The 16,216-nt window shown below is 39.6% G+C and overlaps 1 protein-coding gene across 3 annotated transcripts in view; it reads left to right on the top strand.

Annotated features, from left to right (window-relative positions):
- The window catches only part of LOC114466991 (plexin-B1-like), a 109,212-nt gene that overhangs the window by 39,133 nt on the left and 53,863 nt on the right, over window positions 1-16,216 (top strand). For all 3 annotated transcript variants that reach the window (XM_028452914.1, XM_028452913.1, XM_028452912.1), the window contains exons 2-4: window positions 9,947-10,023; window positions 11,443-12,316; window positions 13,225-13,467. In XM_028452914.1, coding sequence (XP_028308715.1) covers window positions 11,453-12,316; window positions 13,225-13,467 — 1,107 coding nt within the window. In that variant the 5' untranslated portion in view covers window positions 9,947-10,023; window positions 11,443-11,452. The remainder of the gene's footprint in view (window positions 1-9,946; window positions 10,024-11,442; window positions 12,317-13,224; window positions 13,468-16,216) is intronic.

The following is a 16,216-nucleotide window of genomic DNA, read 5'->3' as shown; positions in this document are numbered from 1 at the left end:
TGTTTCATAACCGTGAAGCTTATTAAACTGGAGATTTAGTGGGATTTTTTTTTGGCTTCAGCCCAGGCATATTAGCAATTACACTGTGGCTTCATATTATTGGTCTTGTGGCTGAATGTGGTCTTTTTTTCATTGTCAGCTTTATAGTTCAATAATGTGGCAGAAAATGAGGTTTGGTGTGACCCCAAGGTCTCTGAATGATGAAATAATCCTGGAAAGGGTTTACTGAATATGTGGCATGCCAAAAGAATATCCATGTAGCATCTCTACATTCAGAGAAGTACAGATTAGAGCTTTAGGGTTACCAGTTCACAGACAGTGTGACAGGCCGATTAAAATGCCCACTAACTGGGAGAGCAAGATCTCCACACTCTATTCACTGAACCCGGGAACGTTGTCACGGCAACGACAAAGGACTTTCTCAGGCTATTGAGTGCAGTGAAAGAGGAGGCAGCCATGTGTGTTTGCGTGCGGCTCGGCCTGGAGACGTGGCTGTACAGACCGTAGGAGGTAATGTATGCAGACAATCCGCAAACAAATGAATACGCATGCACCTCCCACTGGTGCCTGCTTAGCATTCTGCCATACAATGACCACATCAGCGCGTCCTCCATGACACGATGCCTCAGCCCAGCATATGCCGGTCTAAATTCCAAACCCACACTGGCACGGAGTTGCTATTTGGGACTTCTTTGTCTGCATGTTAGACTGGATGCTGCTGCATTTCCTCCTTTTTTCTACAAAATGTCCTCTATTAAAACTTATAAGCATAAATGCACATCATAGGACTCTTTTTTTCTTTTTTTTTTTTTTTCAATTTGGGCAGAAATAAAAACCTAAATTATAGCAAAGTCTGAAGAGTTTGTCGGAGCCACTGCTACTAAGAGCGTTACCACATTTATCCATCTAGCTTAAGATTCATAATTATCTTCTTTAACCAGATAAAAAATATTTCTAAGATTGATCTCCTGTGAAGGGATCTGATGAAATAAGTAGCACAGTTTCAGGATAGGACACAATAGCGAGCAGATGTACACCACCATACACCAAAGACTAAAACTAGTGTTGCATGAAACGGAATGTTTAAAAAAAAAAATGTACATTAAGGTATAAATGACTGTCGTTCATAAAGTTTAACCGCTATACTGAAACTGCATGTTTCACTGGTTGGCCTGTGCAGACCTTTCCAACATCTATAGCTTGATTCTGACTTCAATACAAGAAGTCAGTGAGGTACAGTAAATCACAGTACTGTAGCTGTCAAAGTGGCAGGAAAGCTGCAGAACCCTCAGGATACTTACACTGAAATCTTAAGTTTTATAAACTAGTACAGTGCCCATTGGAAGTATGTATTAATTTACTGCAGTGGGGCTTTAGTAGAGTTGTCAATTATGACCAAATAAGTATGTGTTTGAAGGTTGGATGTACAAAGAGGTGTACATATTCTGTACACTGTAGTGTTATAAAGGGGTATACAGTATTTGCGGGTGCAAAGTAAAATAGCATGTGAGATTTCCCTGGTTTAATTCTATGGGACATGCGCATGATAAATGTGTTTGTTTTTTGACTCATTGATTTGTTTATTGAAATGTTTTTCATTTGGTGTATTTTTCTGTAATGTATGTTTTTTGTTGCCATTGTAGTGTGATTCTGGAGTCATTTTGTGTAAGGTCAAACAGACACCGTGCATGGGGGATATTCACTCCACAAACACGCACACACGCACGCAGACCTTTCTTGCATTATAGTATAGATAACTCATTGTAAAGCTTAGCTACAGAATGCACTTGAATTGGATTACATATTATCACGTCAACCCTATTACAACTGCGTCTAAACATCTGACCACCCAATACAATTTGACATACACTTGATAATAAAACCACACTCACCTGCTATGATATCCTAATTTATACATTATATACCTTTGTCAGTTTTAGTCATTTAAAAAAAAAAAAAGAAATTAGGTTAATCAATTCCCAGAAGAAACATATAGCAGACAAACTTATTAAGGAGCCATTTTTCAGTGTCGGCCCCAGTCCAGTTTGCAGTTCACTGGTTAAAAAGTTAAAATGAGCCTCAGCTGCTACTGTCAATCATTCTCTCTGTTGGAAGTTGCATGATACCACCTTTATTTTATTCAAATGTCTTGGAGCAGAGAGACACCTAAAACACACTGCATTGCAGCCCACCAGGACCAAGTTTACCTACTCCTTATCTAGACATCTGTAGCCTTTAACGGTCATGCTTACTACCCTCTAACTACTTTGTTTCAAAGGTTTTGGTTTGCTTTATTACACACCAATATCTCAGGTCAAATTACTGTTTATTCTGGCTTCTGTACTCTTTAGTGCAACTACAGTAAGATGGTCTCTTAAATGACTTGATTATCCTAAATAAAAAGGTGGTCTTTATTATTATATTGCTAGAAAGAGTTGCAGCAAAGCTAGATTTACAATATGCAGCTGTAGTCAGAAGATATGCATTTTTCTAAAAATTACAAAAAAGATGTGCGAGCAGCACATTTCTTGTTCAGTCTTGTTAGACAATTTTTTTCTTATCTAACAAGGTTCTTTTGATCCTAGAATTGGAGTAAGAAACGAGAATTACTGATCAAGTTTGACAGCTTTTAATAAAGACCTTGATGAACACACAGAAACACAGCTGGGATGAACTCTTCAGACTTGTTTAGAACAGACTGCTAGTGTCGAGTCCCCCCGAACAGTCAGATCCCACAACCTTTATACTGTAGATGGGGCGTGGGCAAACAGGCAAGTTCCCTAAAAACGAGAGTCTGATGACCAACTCCTAATAAGGAGAGATGCGCCTCCCTTCCTTTCTCTTCCTGCTGCTGCTGTCTGTTGTGCTGCTGTCTGTAAGACATAAGTAGGGCCCTGTAAAATCAATTCCACATTTCATTTTATTTTTTCCCAAATTCCGTTTTTTCCACTTTACTTTTTTTTAAATTCGTTTTTTAGAAATAATTGTCATTTTTTAAAGAACGTATTAGTTTTTAACTCCTGTGAGGAAACAAAATAAATACTAATAAATGAAAAGAAAGCTCATAATTAGTAAAAAAGTATGTCAAAAATAAAGTAAGATACAATTAAAAGGTAGATACCGCTCCATTTTAATTATTTATGTCATTTAAAGATGTATGAGAACTGCATTGCTGTCACCCAATTTCCTCTCAGGGATCAATGGTTTACTGAAACTGAGCAGGTTTAATGATTAAGTTTTGATCTTAGTTTAAATTAACCTAATTTAAATTACCCTATCTTCTGTAGCTTTGATGAGATGTTGTTAAAATGTAACATTCTAATAACGTTGCTCCAACTGACTTTTATTTTGTAAACTGGAAGTTCCCACTGAAACGGTTGTACTTGAGGTCGCTTGCTTACTGTGAAAATGTACCCAAGAGGCACGGACAAAAGGCTGGAATGAAAATAACTAAATTACAACATGGCACAACAGTTCGAGCAGGGGAAGATGATTAAAGCTGATCACGTTCTCACGGAGCGCCGTTGCGCTACACAAAAACGGGCAAAGCTTCACTGGCACAGCAAAGTTAAACGTCACTGGTGGCTCTGTATTTGGTGATGATTTGTGTTGCTTTTAGACAGTGTTTGCGGTGGTTTAAGATGAGTTTAATGCAGCCAGGACAGGAGGAGGGAGGGCGGTGCACCTAATAAGCGGTCCCCGGAAATGTCTCCATAAAAAATTGTTCTTTCCCCCACGGTGACTGTGTTTCATGCCCATTTTTGCCATTTCCGTGTTTAACCGTTTTCATTGGTTGATTCCGTGATTCCGAGGTTCCGTTAACAAATATTTTATAGGGCCCTACATACCCTCTGTGCCTTGTCAAGACAACTTCTGCTTTTGCTTAAAGAAGTTTCACTTCTTCTATTAACCATAATAGCCTCATTTAGATAGTTTGGTCTGAGCAGAGTTTGTGCAGAATGTCTTATCTTCTTTGCAGTGGAGACAAGTTCCCCTGCACAGCGAGTTTTGAGGTGACGGTTTAACACCTCTGAGCAGACGGATAGAGAAAGGGAGGAAGTTATCCTTATGCTGACCTTAATGCCCTGTACTTTGGAGACATGCAGCCCTGTTCTGACCTGATCTTGATCTTAAACTTTGAGTTTGATGTTAACCTTAACCTTAAAGCTGATATCTGGAGTTTCTGAGAAATCTGTTTATGTATGATTCTTTTGAAATGCGAAAAAATACCTAACTAGTCTTTTATATGGTCTACTGCCAGTGGTCATTCATATACATTAATGTATACAAGTCCCTCCTTCATCCTATAGACCGCTATATAAATGGAGACTGCGCCCAGCCAATAGGCTTTGACTTCCTGTTTATGTGACCTTGTTATGTTCTGCGATGCGAGTGCAGAAAAGTAGAGGCGTGGTTTCACGTAGATTGCAGAGGCAGGGGGAAGAATTGGAGCTGTTGAGGGCGGGACATCGAGACGTCCTCTTAGAAACTTCGGATAGCAACTTTAACCGACGGTCTTGTTCTGAATTTCCTCCATTGTTTGAAAAAGTGATTTTTAAACACTACTATGGTGTGCTTTTGTGCTGTTTGGGATCATTTTGGTGTAAGTCCAGATATTTTGCAATTAACACTGACATTATTTTGCTATTCATTTTGTCATTGACATCAACATTTTAATGTAAGCACTTCTGCATGACAATGGCTGACAGGCTTGAAATTAAGGATGCAGTTTGGTGCAAATCATTTTTATTGTGTTGCAGTAGTTTAAAAAAAAAAGGCTGAATAATTTATTGTAATGGTTTTCTTGCTAATTTTCTTTAAAAGAATAGCAGAAGCCCCACCCTTCTTGGTCAGTGGTAGTAAGATTACCTAATATTAGACACTTTGGTCATTCATAAAACTGCAATTGCCAGTCCATTATGTTGAAATTGCCACTTTAATGGGTTGTGGCAGCATCCCAAATGGGCCTCTGAGACTTTATTGCTAGTCTTTAAATAACAAGCTGGTGTGGTTGATGATAGTGATATTTGTACTTGAGATGATGGGGGTCTCTATAAAATGGATTCTATGAGATAAAAGGCTGCTGTTCTTACAGTGGATTTCAGGTCATGTGTGCTGTGCTGTAACAAGCAGCTAAGCCTAACACCTGCTCGTCCCAGTGGGAGAGTGCTGCTGTCTGTGGGCTCAAAGGATCCTGTCATAAAACAGACTCAGTGAGCAAGTGTGTGTGTGTGTGTGTGCGTGTGCATGATAGGTGTTACTGTTTGTGTGTGTGTGTAGGTCCTTTTTTTAAGGGAAGTGGCTTTTATCCTGTGTCCGTTTATCAGCCACTTAATGGGAGAGCTGTGAAAGAGACACTATTCTTCCCCTCAACCACAAACAGAGAGTCCCTTCAGTGGATCGAAGGGGATGGACAGAGAGAGACTCTGTCTGCATTTGTACTTAAGAAACATGACCATTTACCCTAAAGAAGGCAACGGATATAGACAAAGGCCAAACGTGTATATGTCTGTCTCTCATAATAATAATTATACAAACATACTGATCTTACCATCTAAAACAGAATGATAGGCTGACTGGAGAAACAGATTTTGCACTTGAAGTGGTGATGCTGAAAAGGATGTGGTCTCTGCTGCGTGTGTTAAACTGTGATTTGTTTGTTTTAGCTCTTACTAATGGTACAAGTTCAGGTCACTTTTTCCTTGGTGTTCGATCAAAATGTTTCTGCCAAAAGTCAATCTTGTAAAATCTTATTGTATATCATATTGCAAAGGTTGATTGTCTGTTTTGTACAATATCACTTCTACTTAAAGGCATACCGCAGACTTTTTGACCTAAAGAGTTGACCCATATGAGTTTTTTTAAATGATTCCTCAGGCCAATATACAGCACTTGACGAGCAGGGGCTTCCCTCTTGAAATACCATCCATGTTAGTTTGGAGAGACGGAGGTCATGTGACCTGGAGAACGTATCACTTTAGGGCAATCACATGACCACAGGCTCGGATATACTCAGTGGGCTAAGGCTTTTGCTAGTATTTTTCCGCCTGTTCGACTCCTGGTCATGGCCGAGACAAGCAAAACTGCTTCTGAGCAGTCAAAAAAGACGCCTCCGAGACCCGGCCCCTTCTGCCGACCCGCCTTCCGCTTGGAGTATGTGCAGTCCCCCATTTGCTCCAACCCTGGCAGCTGCGCCAAACCCCGGCGAAGGGGGCCAATGACGGCGGCGAGGCCAGGGAGTGGGGGGAGCCACTGACGCGGTGAGGAGGGCTGAGAGCCGGGCTTCTGGCAGCAGGGAGAGGAGGGCGGCGGCTGGTCCTCCAGCCGCGGCGCGAGCCCAGCCCGACCGACAAAGCCATTGGAGCCTATCCTTACCTCGAAGTTTCAGGTCAAATACTGTCTGCATACACAATCAAAAGACATGTTGGGGCGGTGTGTAGCTCAGTGGGTTGAGCGCCCGCCCCATGTACGGAGGCTGTAGTTCCTCACCTGCAGCGGGTCCAGGTTCGATTCCCGGCCTGGGACCCTTTCCTGCGTGTCATTCCCTGCTCTCTCTCACCCCCTTCCTGTCAAGCAACTGTCATATAAAGGCCACTAGAGCCAAAAAAAAATCCTTTAAAAAAAAAAAAAGACGTTGATTTTTGCGACAGTGCTGCGGTGCTTGTGGCCACTCGGGGCGCTTGACGTGAAAGTTACAGGTCTAGCACCCCTAGGGGCCCCGAAAGTTACACAGTGTGCCTTTAAATACCTATTATCAATAAATACTGTATTTAAATTATTAATATTTGACATTGATAAATATATCATGTTAAAACCCTAAAAAATTAAAAGACTAAAGGAAGTTGGGCCCATTTATGAGTAGTTGTCCCTGTTCAGTATTTTCTCACAGGTTCCCCATCTGCGTATGTGGCTGACCATATCCTTTCTCATCTTAAATAGATTAATTTGCCTCAGACCTCTTCTATGTTCTCTGGACTAGATCCACAGACAATGTTTTTGGCAGTTCCGGGCCCTCGGGCGAGACGCTAGTTCACCCAACTTAGCTTAACAATGTAAAGCAATGCTCTATGGCTGATGGCCCAGTTCACTTGCTCTGCACTGTCCCATTGCTGTTGACCCTGCATATTTTATGTGACCTTGCACATCCAGTGGGTTGTCACGGCTCATTACGAGCTTTAGAAATGAACTTGCACAACCACCTCTCAGTGAATAATAAAATGGGGACCAAGAGAAGAAAAGCAAGACAAATAGGAATGGGCAGGGAAACGGTTCACAGATGAGACAGCATTCAAAGAACTTTACAGCACTGTAAACACACTTGTTGACATAAGAACACACATCAATGGATTTTAATATCTGAAGCTAAAGTAAGCAGTGTGGGGTTTAGACACAAATTAAATTCAAACATAACCCCTCATGCAGTTTCCACAAGTTCTTGTGCCACCGTTCTTTCACCTCCCTCGTTCAGTCGACAGTCTAATGGCCTACTGGGTTTATTTATAAGTGGGTTGACTGTCCCCCATGACCCAAAATGCTGTATACCAGACCTGACCGATGAACTCTGTAGATTGTTAAGCAGAATGAGAGAAGCTGCTTGTCTGCCTGAAAGGGTGGTTGAAGTATTTTTACTTGTATGCGTTCTCTGCTGAAGTCGAGTGGTATAAATAAAATGATGAATCCTTAATATGAATTTTTTATTTGCTTCATAAATATTTGTATTTTTTTTAGATACATCCTGTTGACCAATTGAAGGCAAGGCAAATGCATTTGTATAGCACATTTCATACACAAGGTAACTCAATGTGCTTTACATGATCAAAAAGTGCCACAGAAAATGTTCAACAGCTTAAAATCTATAAGAATATAATTTAAAATCTATAAGAATTTAGTTTAAAATCATCAGAAAAATCATTTAAATTAATAAACACATTACATCAACATGACCAAAAATCTCCCTCTCAATCATACACAGTAGAGAAAAAAAGTGCCTTTAACTTTGATTTAAAAATGTTCACATTGGATGCTGACTTCAGCTCGGCTGGGAGTTTGTTCCAAGGCCAAATGAATGTTGACTGGACTTAAGAAGGAAATCAAATGATTTGACTACTCTCGTCTATTCCATCATCTAATGCTGTAGGTCACATGTCTTGGTTGTGCTTCATCCATCTTCACTTTGTCCCTTACCGCAGTCATTCAGTCTGATCTCATGCTAACTCAGACTGTTTTTGCTGGTTGGTAAGAGGAAGTTCCCATGGTGATGGGCTAGCCGCAGGCTATAAATACTCTACTAAGTCATGTTGGAGGGTCAAAGATCAGTTAAGGATGCCTCCTTAGGGTTTTCATGTGAATTTGTTCTGAGTTCTTCCCAGGCTCAGGAGTTACAGTGGATAACCCCTTCCAAAAAATGTCTAGCTTTACAAGCTGTTGCTTATAGTTGTTGCATTTTGTCATTGGTACTGGGAGCACAGATAAGTTTAATGGGGGAATAGTTTTACAAGCTTCACTGAAATTCCGATATCCGATATCAATATTGGATCGGGACACCCCTAACAAAAATTGTCAATTATAATTTAACGCAAAACTGGGGAACCATGTTACCGTTATACACATGTAGTTAAAATTATTCAAATATGTTTTGTATCAAGCTTTATCACATTTTACCATTAAAAAAAAAAAAAAAAAAAAATTAAATCTAGGGGTATACTGATACAAAAAAGATGCCTTCACCAAAAATAACACTACTTATATTTTCATTGGTTATGAAGCCTAACAAGGTAACCAATAGTCAGAAAATGAAACATATTGTATATATTTGTTCTTAGTGTATTTTACAGCTGTTTTAGCATCCGTCATCATAATAGATGCTAACAGAAAGCTAACATAAGAGGAAGGTTAACTTTTATTAGGTTATTTATTTCAAGTTCAGTAAATGTGATAATTGTAATTGAACTTTTGGAATTGAGAATGTAATTATAATTGACTTTCTGAGGATAAAAAATACTTGGAATTTAATTGTCATTGGAAAAAAATTCTGTTCACTGTAATTTTAATTGAATTACAATTGAATATGGGTAATACATACTGTATATTAATAGACCTCTGTTAACTGCTTGTTATCTCCAAAAGCTATATAAAATAATTTTGTTCAGTATCGCACTATTATCTGGTTCAGTACTGTACCGTACTATAAGAGGACAAGACACACACACACACACACACACACACAACACACAATCTTCTAAGAGTGGGCGTGGATGGTTTTTATTATTACGCTTCTCATTCTTCTCATTAATAAATAACAAGAGGACTTTCCCACTTACCAGACACATGCACCTGGTTACTCTCACAAACACACACTCCCTTCATCCTGGTCCTGCTTGTAGCCTAAAGGCTTAGACAGTTAGGTGGAGTGGCACAGCATATATAATATCCTTACAGCTTATTTACATTTCAGTGAAATCCTACAGAATATTCCATATTTACCAAATGAAATATGTTTTATTGATATTATGCACAGTATAGAACAGTAATGAATCCATGCCCAGTGCTCATTCCCAGCATCTTGTACATCACCAGTATCCTTGCTCCTCACACTGTGCCCTAAAAGAATTGCTTATATGTTTCCACCTGACCCTTCTCTGTGGGGTCAGTGAAAGGTCTGAGGAGCCCGTTCAATAATTAAAGTGGTTTCCTCTCTAATGCAAAGGCTCTCAGTGTCCACAAACCACTTTCTTTTAAGGTGTTCAGTGACAGCTGTGGAAGGAAATGAGTTGTTGTTTTAAATCCTCCAAATGTGAACCAATCTGCGACTTCTGGGAATCTTTTACCATGCAGATGGGCAAAAGAGGACTCAGTATTTGAGTCATTGTGTCAAAGCAAAGCATTGTATCTGTCCTGATCCAATGTATGGTCAAACTGAAAATCTTTTGTTTTTTTCCATTTACAGATTAAGAGCAAAAGACTGGGATATGGTTCCTGGTGGTACAGTGGATGAAGTCTTTAGCCTAACAAAGAACATACATGGTGAGATATGCTCTTTTTTGCTGTGTGTCTTTAAACTAAACAAAAACAGGGAACATGGCAATTATGGTGTAAAATAAAAACAAATTATAAAAATTCTAATTAAAAAGTGCAGCGTTATAAATATTAATTTGAAGGATTTTATTTCAATTACATTCCATAATGTTTCCATACATCATGTTGAGGTGAGAGGAATGCTCAAGCAGTGGAGTTACCTTCCTCTGATACATACATATATATATAAAAAAAGAATTCACGTTATTGGATGTTCGTTACTTTAGCTAGGTTCTTCTGACTGTTTCTATTGACCACTCACAAGCAGGTTGGCTTGCTTAAAACCTCTAAACAAATTTCCACTTTAACATGTAATAAAGATTACACCATCTGAAGATACAAACACGTTTGCAGCAGTGTGGGTGTGTGCATGTATAAATCAAGTTAAACTTATAGTATACCTTCACTGTCAAACATAGTGGATTTGAACTGATTTTTGTTAATTTTTTTGCCACATTGTGCAACCCTAGCCCTGGGATAGACTGCCATGTAGCGTATAGGAGTGTAACCTTCCTTCAGTCCTGACACATCAAGGAATGACTCCAAAAAAGCCCTGCAACTTTGTAACAAGGACCACATGCCACAGCATATTTGTACCTAAAATGTTTTGTGTTTTCTACTAAAATTGATTACAAAAGAAAACGTTTTTAACAGAAGTATACTATGTTAATACCATTGTAGCCTTTAGTCACGAAACTTAAAAGGAAGAAGTAACTGACTTGCTGTGCAGGAGTTAACAGGAGAACGTTACATTGCTATTTAAAAGAGAGAAAATCTAATTTTTAAATGCTCTGGTATTACACCCTATTGTGTTGGTTTTGAACTGGTCCAGCTTCGGGACCCAACATCACACCTAGAAAACAAGCAAGGCCACATGAAGGAAAATGAAAAGAAGGTGCTGATGCATTTTGCATTTTTAAATTAAAGCAAAAAAATGTAACATGGAACCACACAGTCGTACTGACCCCATATTATCAGCTCATTGTGCAAAAAGGAAAGAAAAATTTAAAAAATCATAGAGGATTATTATTATTGTTTCATTTTATCAGTAAGTAAAGAACGTGAAACATTATGCTTTAAAAAAAAAAAGAAACCAAAGGTCCAAATATTTGCCATACATTTATAGAAATGTGAACAGATGGCACTCACATGTTTGTTTGTCTGTGTGTGTGTGTGTGTGTGTGTGTGTAGCTGAAACTCTCTTGATGAACAAAGTGTATATCCACAGCTTAAACCTTAGCTCTAAAACTCTAAAACACCATCCACTCATTTCTTACTAGCAGCAGCTTTTGGCTTCAGTAAATGTCTGTGTCTAATCATCAAACATCTGCTCGTGTAAATCTCTAACCCTTCTTCATCTCTCCTCAGAGTATTTGCCATGCTACATGGGAAGGCTCCAAACTCCACCCTGGTCTTACTTCTGAGCTTCTTCCTTGTCCTCACTGCTCATGGTCGGACCTATCCTCAGTTTTCCTTTAATAATACTGAATTCCAGCACCTGGCGCTCCACCCAGACCCCTTTGTGGGCACAGTGTACATCGGAGCCAGAGACTACCTCTTCCAGCTAGATGGATCGGACGGACTACGACTAGCACAAGAAGAGACTCTTGGCCCTGTTAGTGATAGCAAAGACTGCCTTCCTCCAGTCACTGAGTTGAACTGTCCTCAGGCCAGAAGAACCAGCAACCATAACAAGTTGTTGCTGGTTGATCCTAAGGCGTTGGAGTTGATCACTTGTGGCAGTGTTCACCAAGGAACCTGCCAAAAACGTAGCCTGGAATCCATAAAGGACGTTCTTTTCTCCACTAAGAGGCCAGTGGATACACAGTACGTTGCAGCCAATGACCCAACTGTTTCCACCGTGGGGCTGGTGGTTGGACTTCCAGGTGGGGAAAGAACAGTGTTGTATGTGGGGCGGGGCTACACTGCCAGCCATCCACCTATCTCCACTCGCCATCTTTCATCAGAACCCATTTTTTCCTACGAGGAAACTGCTAAGCTTGCAGTGGCCGGACGCCTCTCAGAATACGATCATCATTTTGTGACGGCATTCACACGAGACGCATACGTGTACTTCCTTTTTTACCGCCGTGACATCAAGTCAGTTTCAAGGGAGTATCGCACGTATGCTGCCCGCGTATGTTTGGAAGACACCTCTTACTATTCATACGTTGAAGTTCCTCTGGTCTGCCAATCACCATCATCTCCTTCTAGGAATTTTAACCTGCTCCAGGCTGCTCAGGTACTCTCAAGTAACACATTGAGTGCCCTTCTTAAAGTTTGCTTGGTCATCATGTAGTAGCTAGTACCAAGATGTTTGCAGTTGATATCCAAATATTTAAAATTATAGATGCTTCCTCTATTATTTGGCCCTTTCACACACAATGTTCAAACCCTCATTGTGCTTGGTTTTGCTGTTTTTGGACAAAAATGTACTTGAAGTCAGCAGTAGCAGGGATTCAAATCCTTTTTGTCCTGATTACCTGAACCTTTTAATCATACAAACGGTACTTCTTGTTTTTACAATGAGCTTTCTGTATCTGTTAGCAGGCTACTCAGAAACTCCCCAATTCAAGTCTGGAGCGACTCTAACTCTAACTGGAAATACGAGCTATTTATCTCAGTTCATTCTCAGTTTTAAGCTATCCGTAACAACTTTTATCCATTACAGTGAATGTAATCATAACTCATTTTAATCAATCAGAGGTTAATTTTGAGGTATGGGCAAGTTAAAGTGAGACATGTTATATAAGCTAATCATCAGTTATCTGTATGTGGGCCTTCAAGACATGTCCATGCCGGTCAAATTCTGTTATATTAGTGATTTTAGGTGACTAATCACTTTGATTTTTAGTTGACTGAAACTGTTGGCACTATCTGATGACCAATTAATTGTTATGGCAATCGATTGTTATGGCAAAGTAATGAACCATGACAACCTGTAGCTTTGGCTTTGAATTTTATCTATTGCAAAGATATGAATCTTTTTAAATTATATGTCTTAATGTTATTACCAATTGGTCTATTCATACTCAGGATTATAAAAAAGGCTTACAAGTGTTTTCTCCACTATTCTTTTTGTTAGACATGTATTTGAGAATCCTTTGCTTATTTCCTGACTACCTTTTCTCCACACCTTTATTGTAACAGGTGGGACAAGGTGCAGGCCTTCAAGGAGAAGATCTCCTGGGTGTCTTCTCCACCCGATCAACATCCACAAACAACAATCCTTCAGATGCTTCGGCTTTGTGTGTTTTCCCGCTGGATGAACTCGACAAGCACATCGACTCCACCCGAAACCTTTGCTACACCAAGGATGGGTGGGTGGAGGGAAAAGGAGAGGTGGCCTACATAGAGTATGAGGTCAAGTCCAGCTGTGCCATCCTTCCCCTGGTAAGGATAAAGACTGAGTAGGAAAGCAAACATTTCAGTTCTGTGGAAACATGAGTTCAGTCGGTAAGACGCTTACAGGTTCTTTTGCAATTACTGTTTTTCCATGGAGACCTCTGATCTCTGCATTGTGCTGCTCTGAGCTTGTTATTCCACGAACACAGGCCCCACAATAGATACATTAGAGCTTTATATCCGCTTAGTTGTCTTGAGTGTAGCGAAGAAGACCAAACCGATGAAATGCATATCAAAGACAGAAGGAATTAGTGGGGCTTAGGCTGAGTAACAGGATGAAGTAGTGGCTATAGATAATGGATGGATGGAAGGATGGCTGCATGGCCAGTAATGAGGCTCTTGTCGGAAAGCTCTGGGTTCGCAGATGCTCCTAAAGTAGCATTGCTCAGCTGCAGTAGTCCAGTGACCTGTGAGCAATGTAATAGGATCGTTAGGGATCAATAACTCAAACTAACCACAAATTATCTGTGGCACTGCTTAATAAGCTGCTTAATAAGCAGTAAGGAAGGTTGGCACTCCTTCTGAAAACTATGAACACAAGAGGACAGCAAGGGCTTGAGGTCTGTACAGATTAATGGGAACTGGAAAACTTGAGGACAGAGAGGCCTACGGGCCAAGTCAAGTTGAGGCAAACAAGATTTTAAAGAAATGGATAAAAAGAGGCAAGGATGAGAAAGAATCATTAGATCATAGTTCCTTGTCCCACAATGATAAGACATCCTTTTCCGTTATTAAGTATAAAGTCAGCTGGAAAAAAAAACCTACAGCCTCCCTTTGAGCCAATTATCTGGAGCCTGAGCTCAGAGACTCACTGGATAACAGGATTTGGAGTGGTTGCCATTGGAAAAGGAAGCGGAAATTGGTTGTCTCTGGGTGAAATCACTTTAACCCTTTGTTGAATAGGAAACTGTATTGGACCACTCAAATAAATAATGAACAAACAATTTTAACTGTCTGTAGAACAGTAAAGATACTTGAGATTTCTCACATTCAATCAGCAAGTCCTTTTATTGCTACTAGAATAGCAACAATCAAAATTCCTGCAAATATCATAATGCAATATCTAATCGGCTTGACATGACTTGGTGTTAGTACAATTAAGATGACTTCAAAAACAACATGCAACATATCTATTAATCATCATATTCTCCTTTATAGATGGGCAGTTATTTTCATCATAAAGTAATGTAATGTCATTTGATTTGTAATGTGCACATACTGTGTACCTTTAAAATAAATCCATATAAATTAATATTGTAAATATAGGCAAAGTGTTATTCCTTCAAATTAGAGCAAATGAAGGTGTAAATAACACTTGAACTAAACCTGACCAGAAGCAAGTTTCACTTCATGCTTAAGGGTTTTTGCCAAGAACCACATGCAGCGCTCAGTCTAATTTTATGCTGCTGAAGCGACTCGATTACATTCAAAATCAATGTAAATGACGCAATCTCAAGCGACCTCCCTTCAAGCGACTCGACTTGCGCGATTCTGGCAACTAGGTCCTGTGCGACCAAGTCGCTCAAAGTTGAAAACTTTTAACTTTTTAAGCGACACCTCCCCCGTCCTTCACTGTCTATAGATGTGGTGGCTCAAATCAAAACTAAGAGAAAACCAAACACACAGAAAACACCTTGGAGGAGGACTGAGATAATGCAGAATTTGAAATCTGACTGTAGAAGAGCTGAGCCTAGATGGAGATCAACAAAACTCCAAATTCATCTAGAACTATACAAAATAAGTTTGTGGAAATTCAATGATGGCTTGGTCAAAGCAAGACAGCAATACTTTTCTAAAATTATTGCCAAAAATGTCAATTACTCTCGCACATGTTCTCTGTAATTGAAAAGCTCACAACCCCCCCAGATCAGATAGCCCCTGAATTACTGTCAGCTGGAAAATGCAATGAATTTGCTGTATATTTTCATGAAAAAATACAATCAATAAGGTCAAACATCAGAACAAACCAGCAAAATAACAAAAAGCTTGAACAGCTTCAACCACTGAGGGATGAGTCAACTACAATGTTAGTTTATTACAGTGAACCCAAAAACAAAAGAGGAAACTGTTCAGCAGCTGAATCCATCAATGTGTTGCCTTGACACAATACCCTCAAACTTCTTTAAAACTGTTGTAAAGTCAATTGTCACTAATGTGTGTCAGATAATGAACTGCTCATTCCAATCAGGCACCATACCAAAATCCATGAAAGTAGCTGCTGTGAGACCTCTGTTAAAAAAGAGAACACTGGATGCCTCTATACTGGCTAACTATAGACCAATCAGCAACCTTCCATTCATGGCCAAGATCATTGAGAAGGTGGTCTTCAACCAACTGAGTCAATTCTTAACATTCGACAGAATATTTGATAAATTTCAGTCAGGTTTTCGTTCTCATCACAGCACTGAAACTGCTCTGATCAAAGTGTTCAATGACATAAGGTTGAACACTGATTCCGGAAAAGTATCTGTTCTCATTCTATTGGATCTAAGTGCTGCAATTGACACAGTAGATCATACTATTTTGTTGCACAGATTGCAAACATGGGTTGGACTAAATGGAAAAGTAATGCAATGGTTTAAGTCCTACTTGGAGGAGCAAAGTTATTTTGTAAGCATTGGAAACTTTGAATCTGACAGATTACCAGTGTCCTGTGGGGTTCCTCAGGGCTCTTTTCTTGGGCCCTTTCTGTTTAGCCTTCATATACTTCCTTTAGGACAAATTTTACAGAACTGTA

This window comes from Gouania willdenowi, chromosome 7, assembly GCF_900634775.1.
Source record: "Gouania willdenowi chromosome 7, fGouWil2.1, whole genome shotgun sequence".
In the NCBI taxonomy this organism is placed as follows: Eukaryota; Metazoa; Chordata; class Actinopteri; order Blenniiformes; family Gobiesocidae; genus Gouania; species Gouania willdenowi.
Note: the sequence above shows the minus strand (reverse complement) of the source record. Positions and strands in the feature narration are given on the sequence as shown.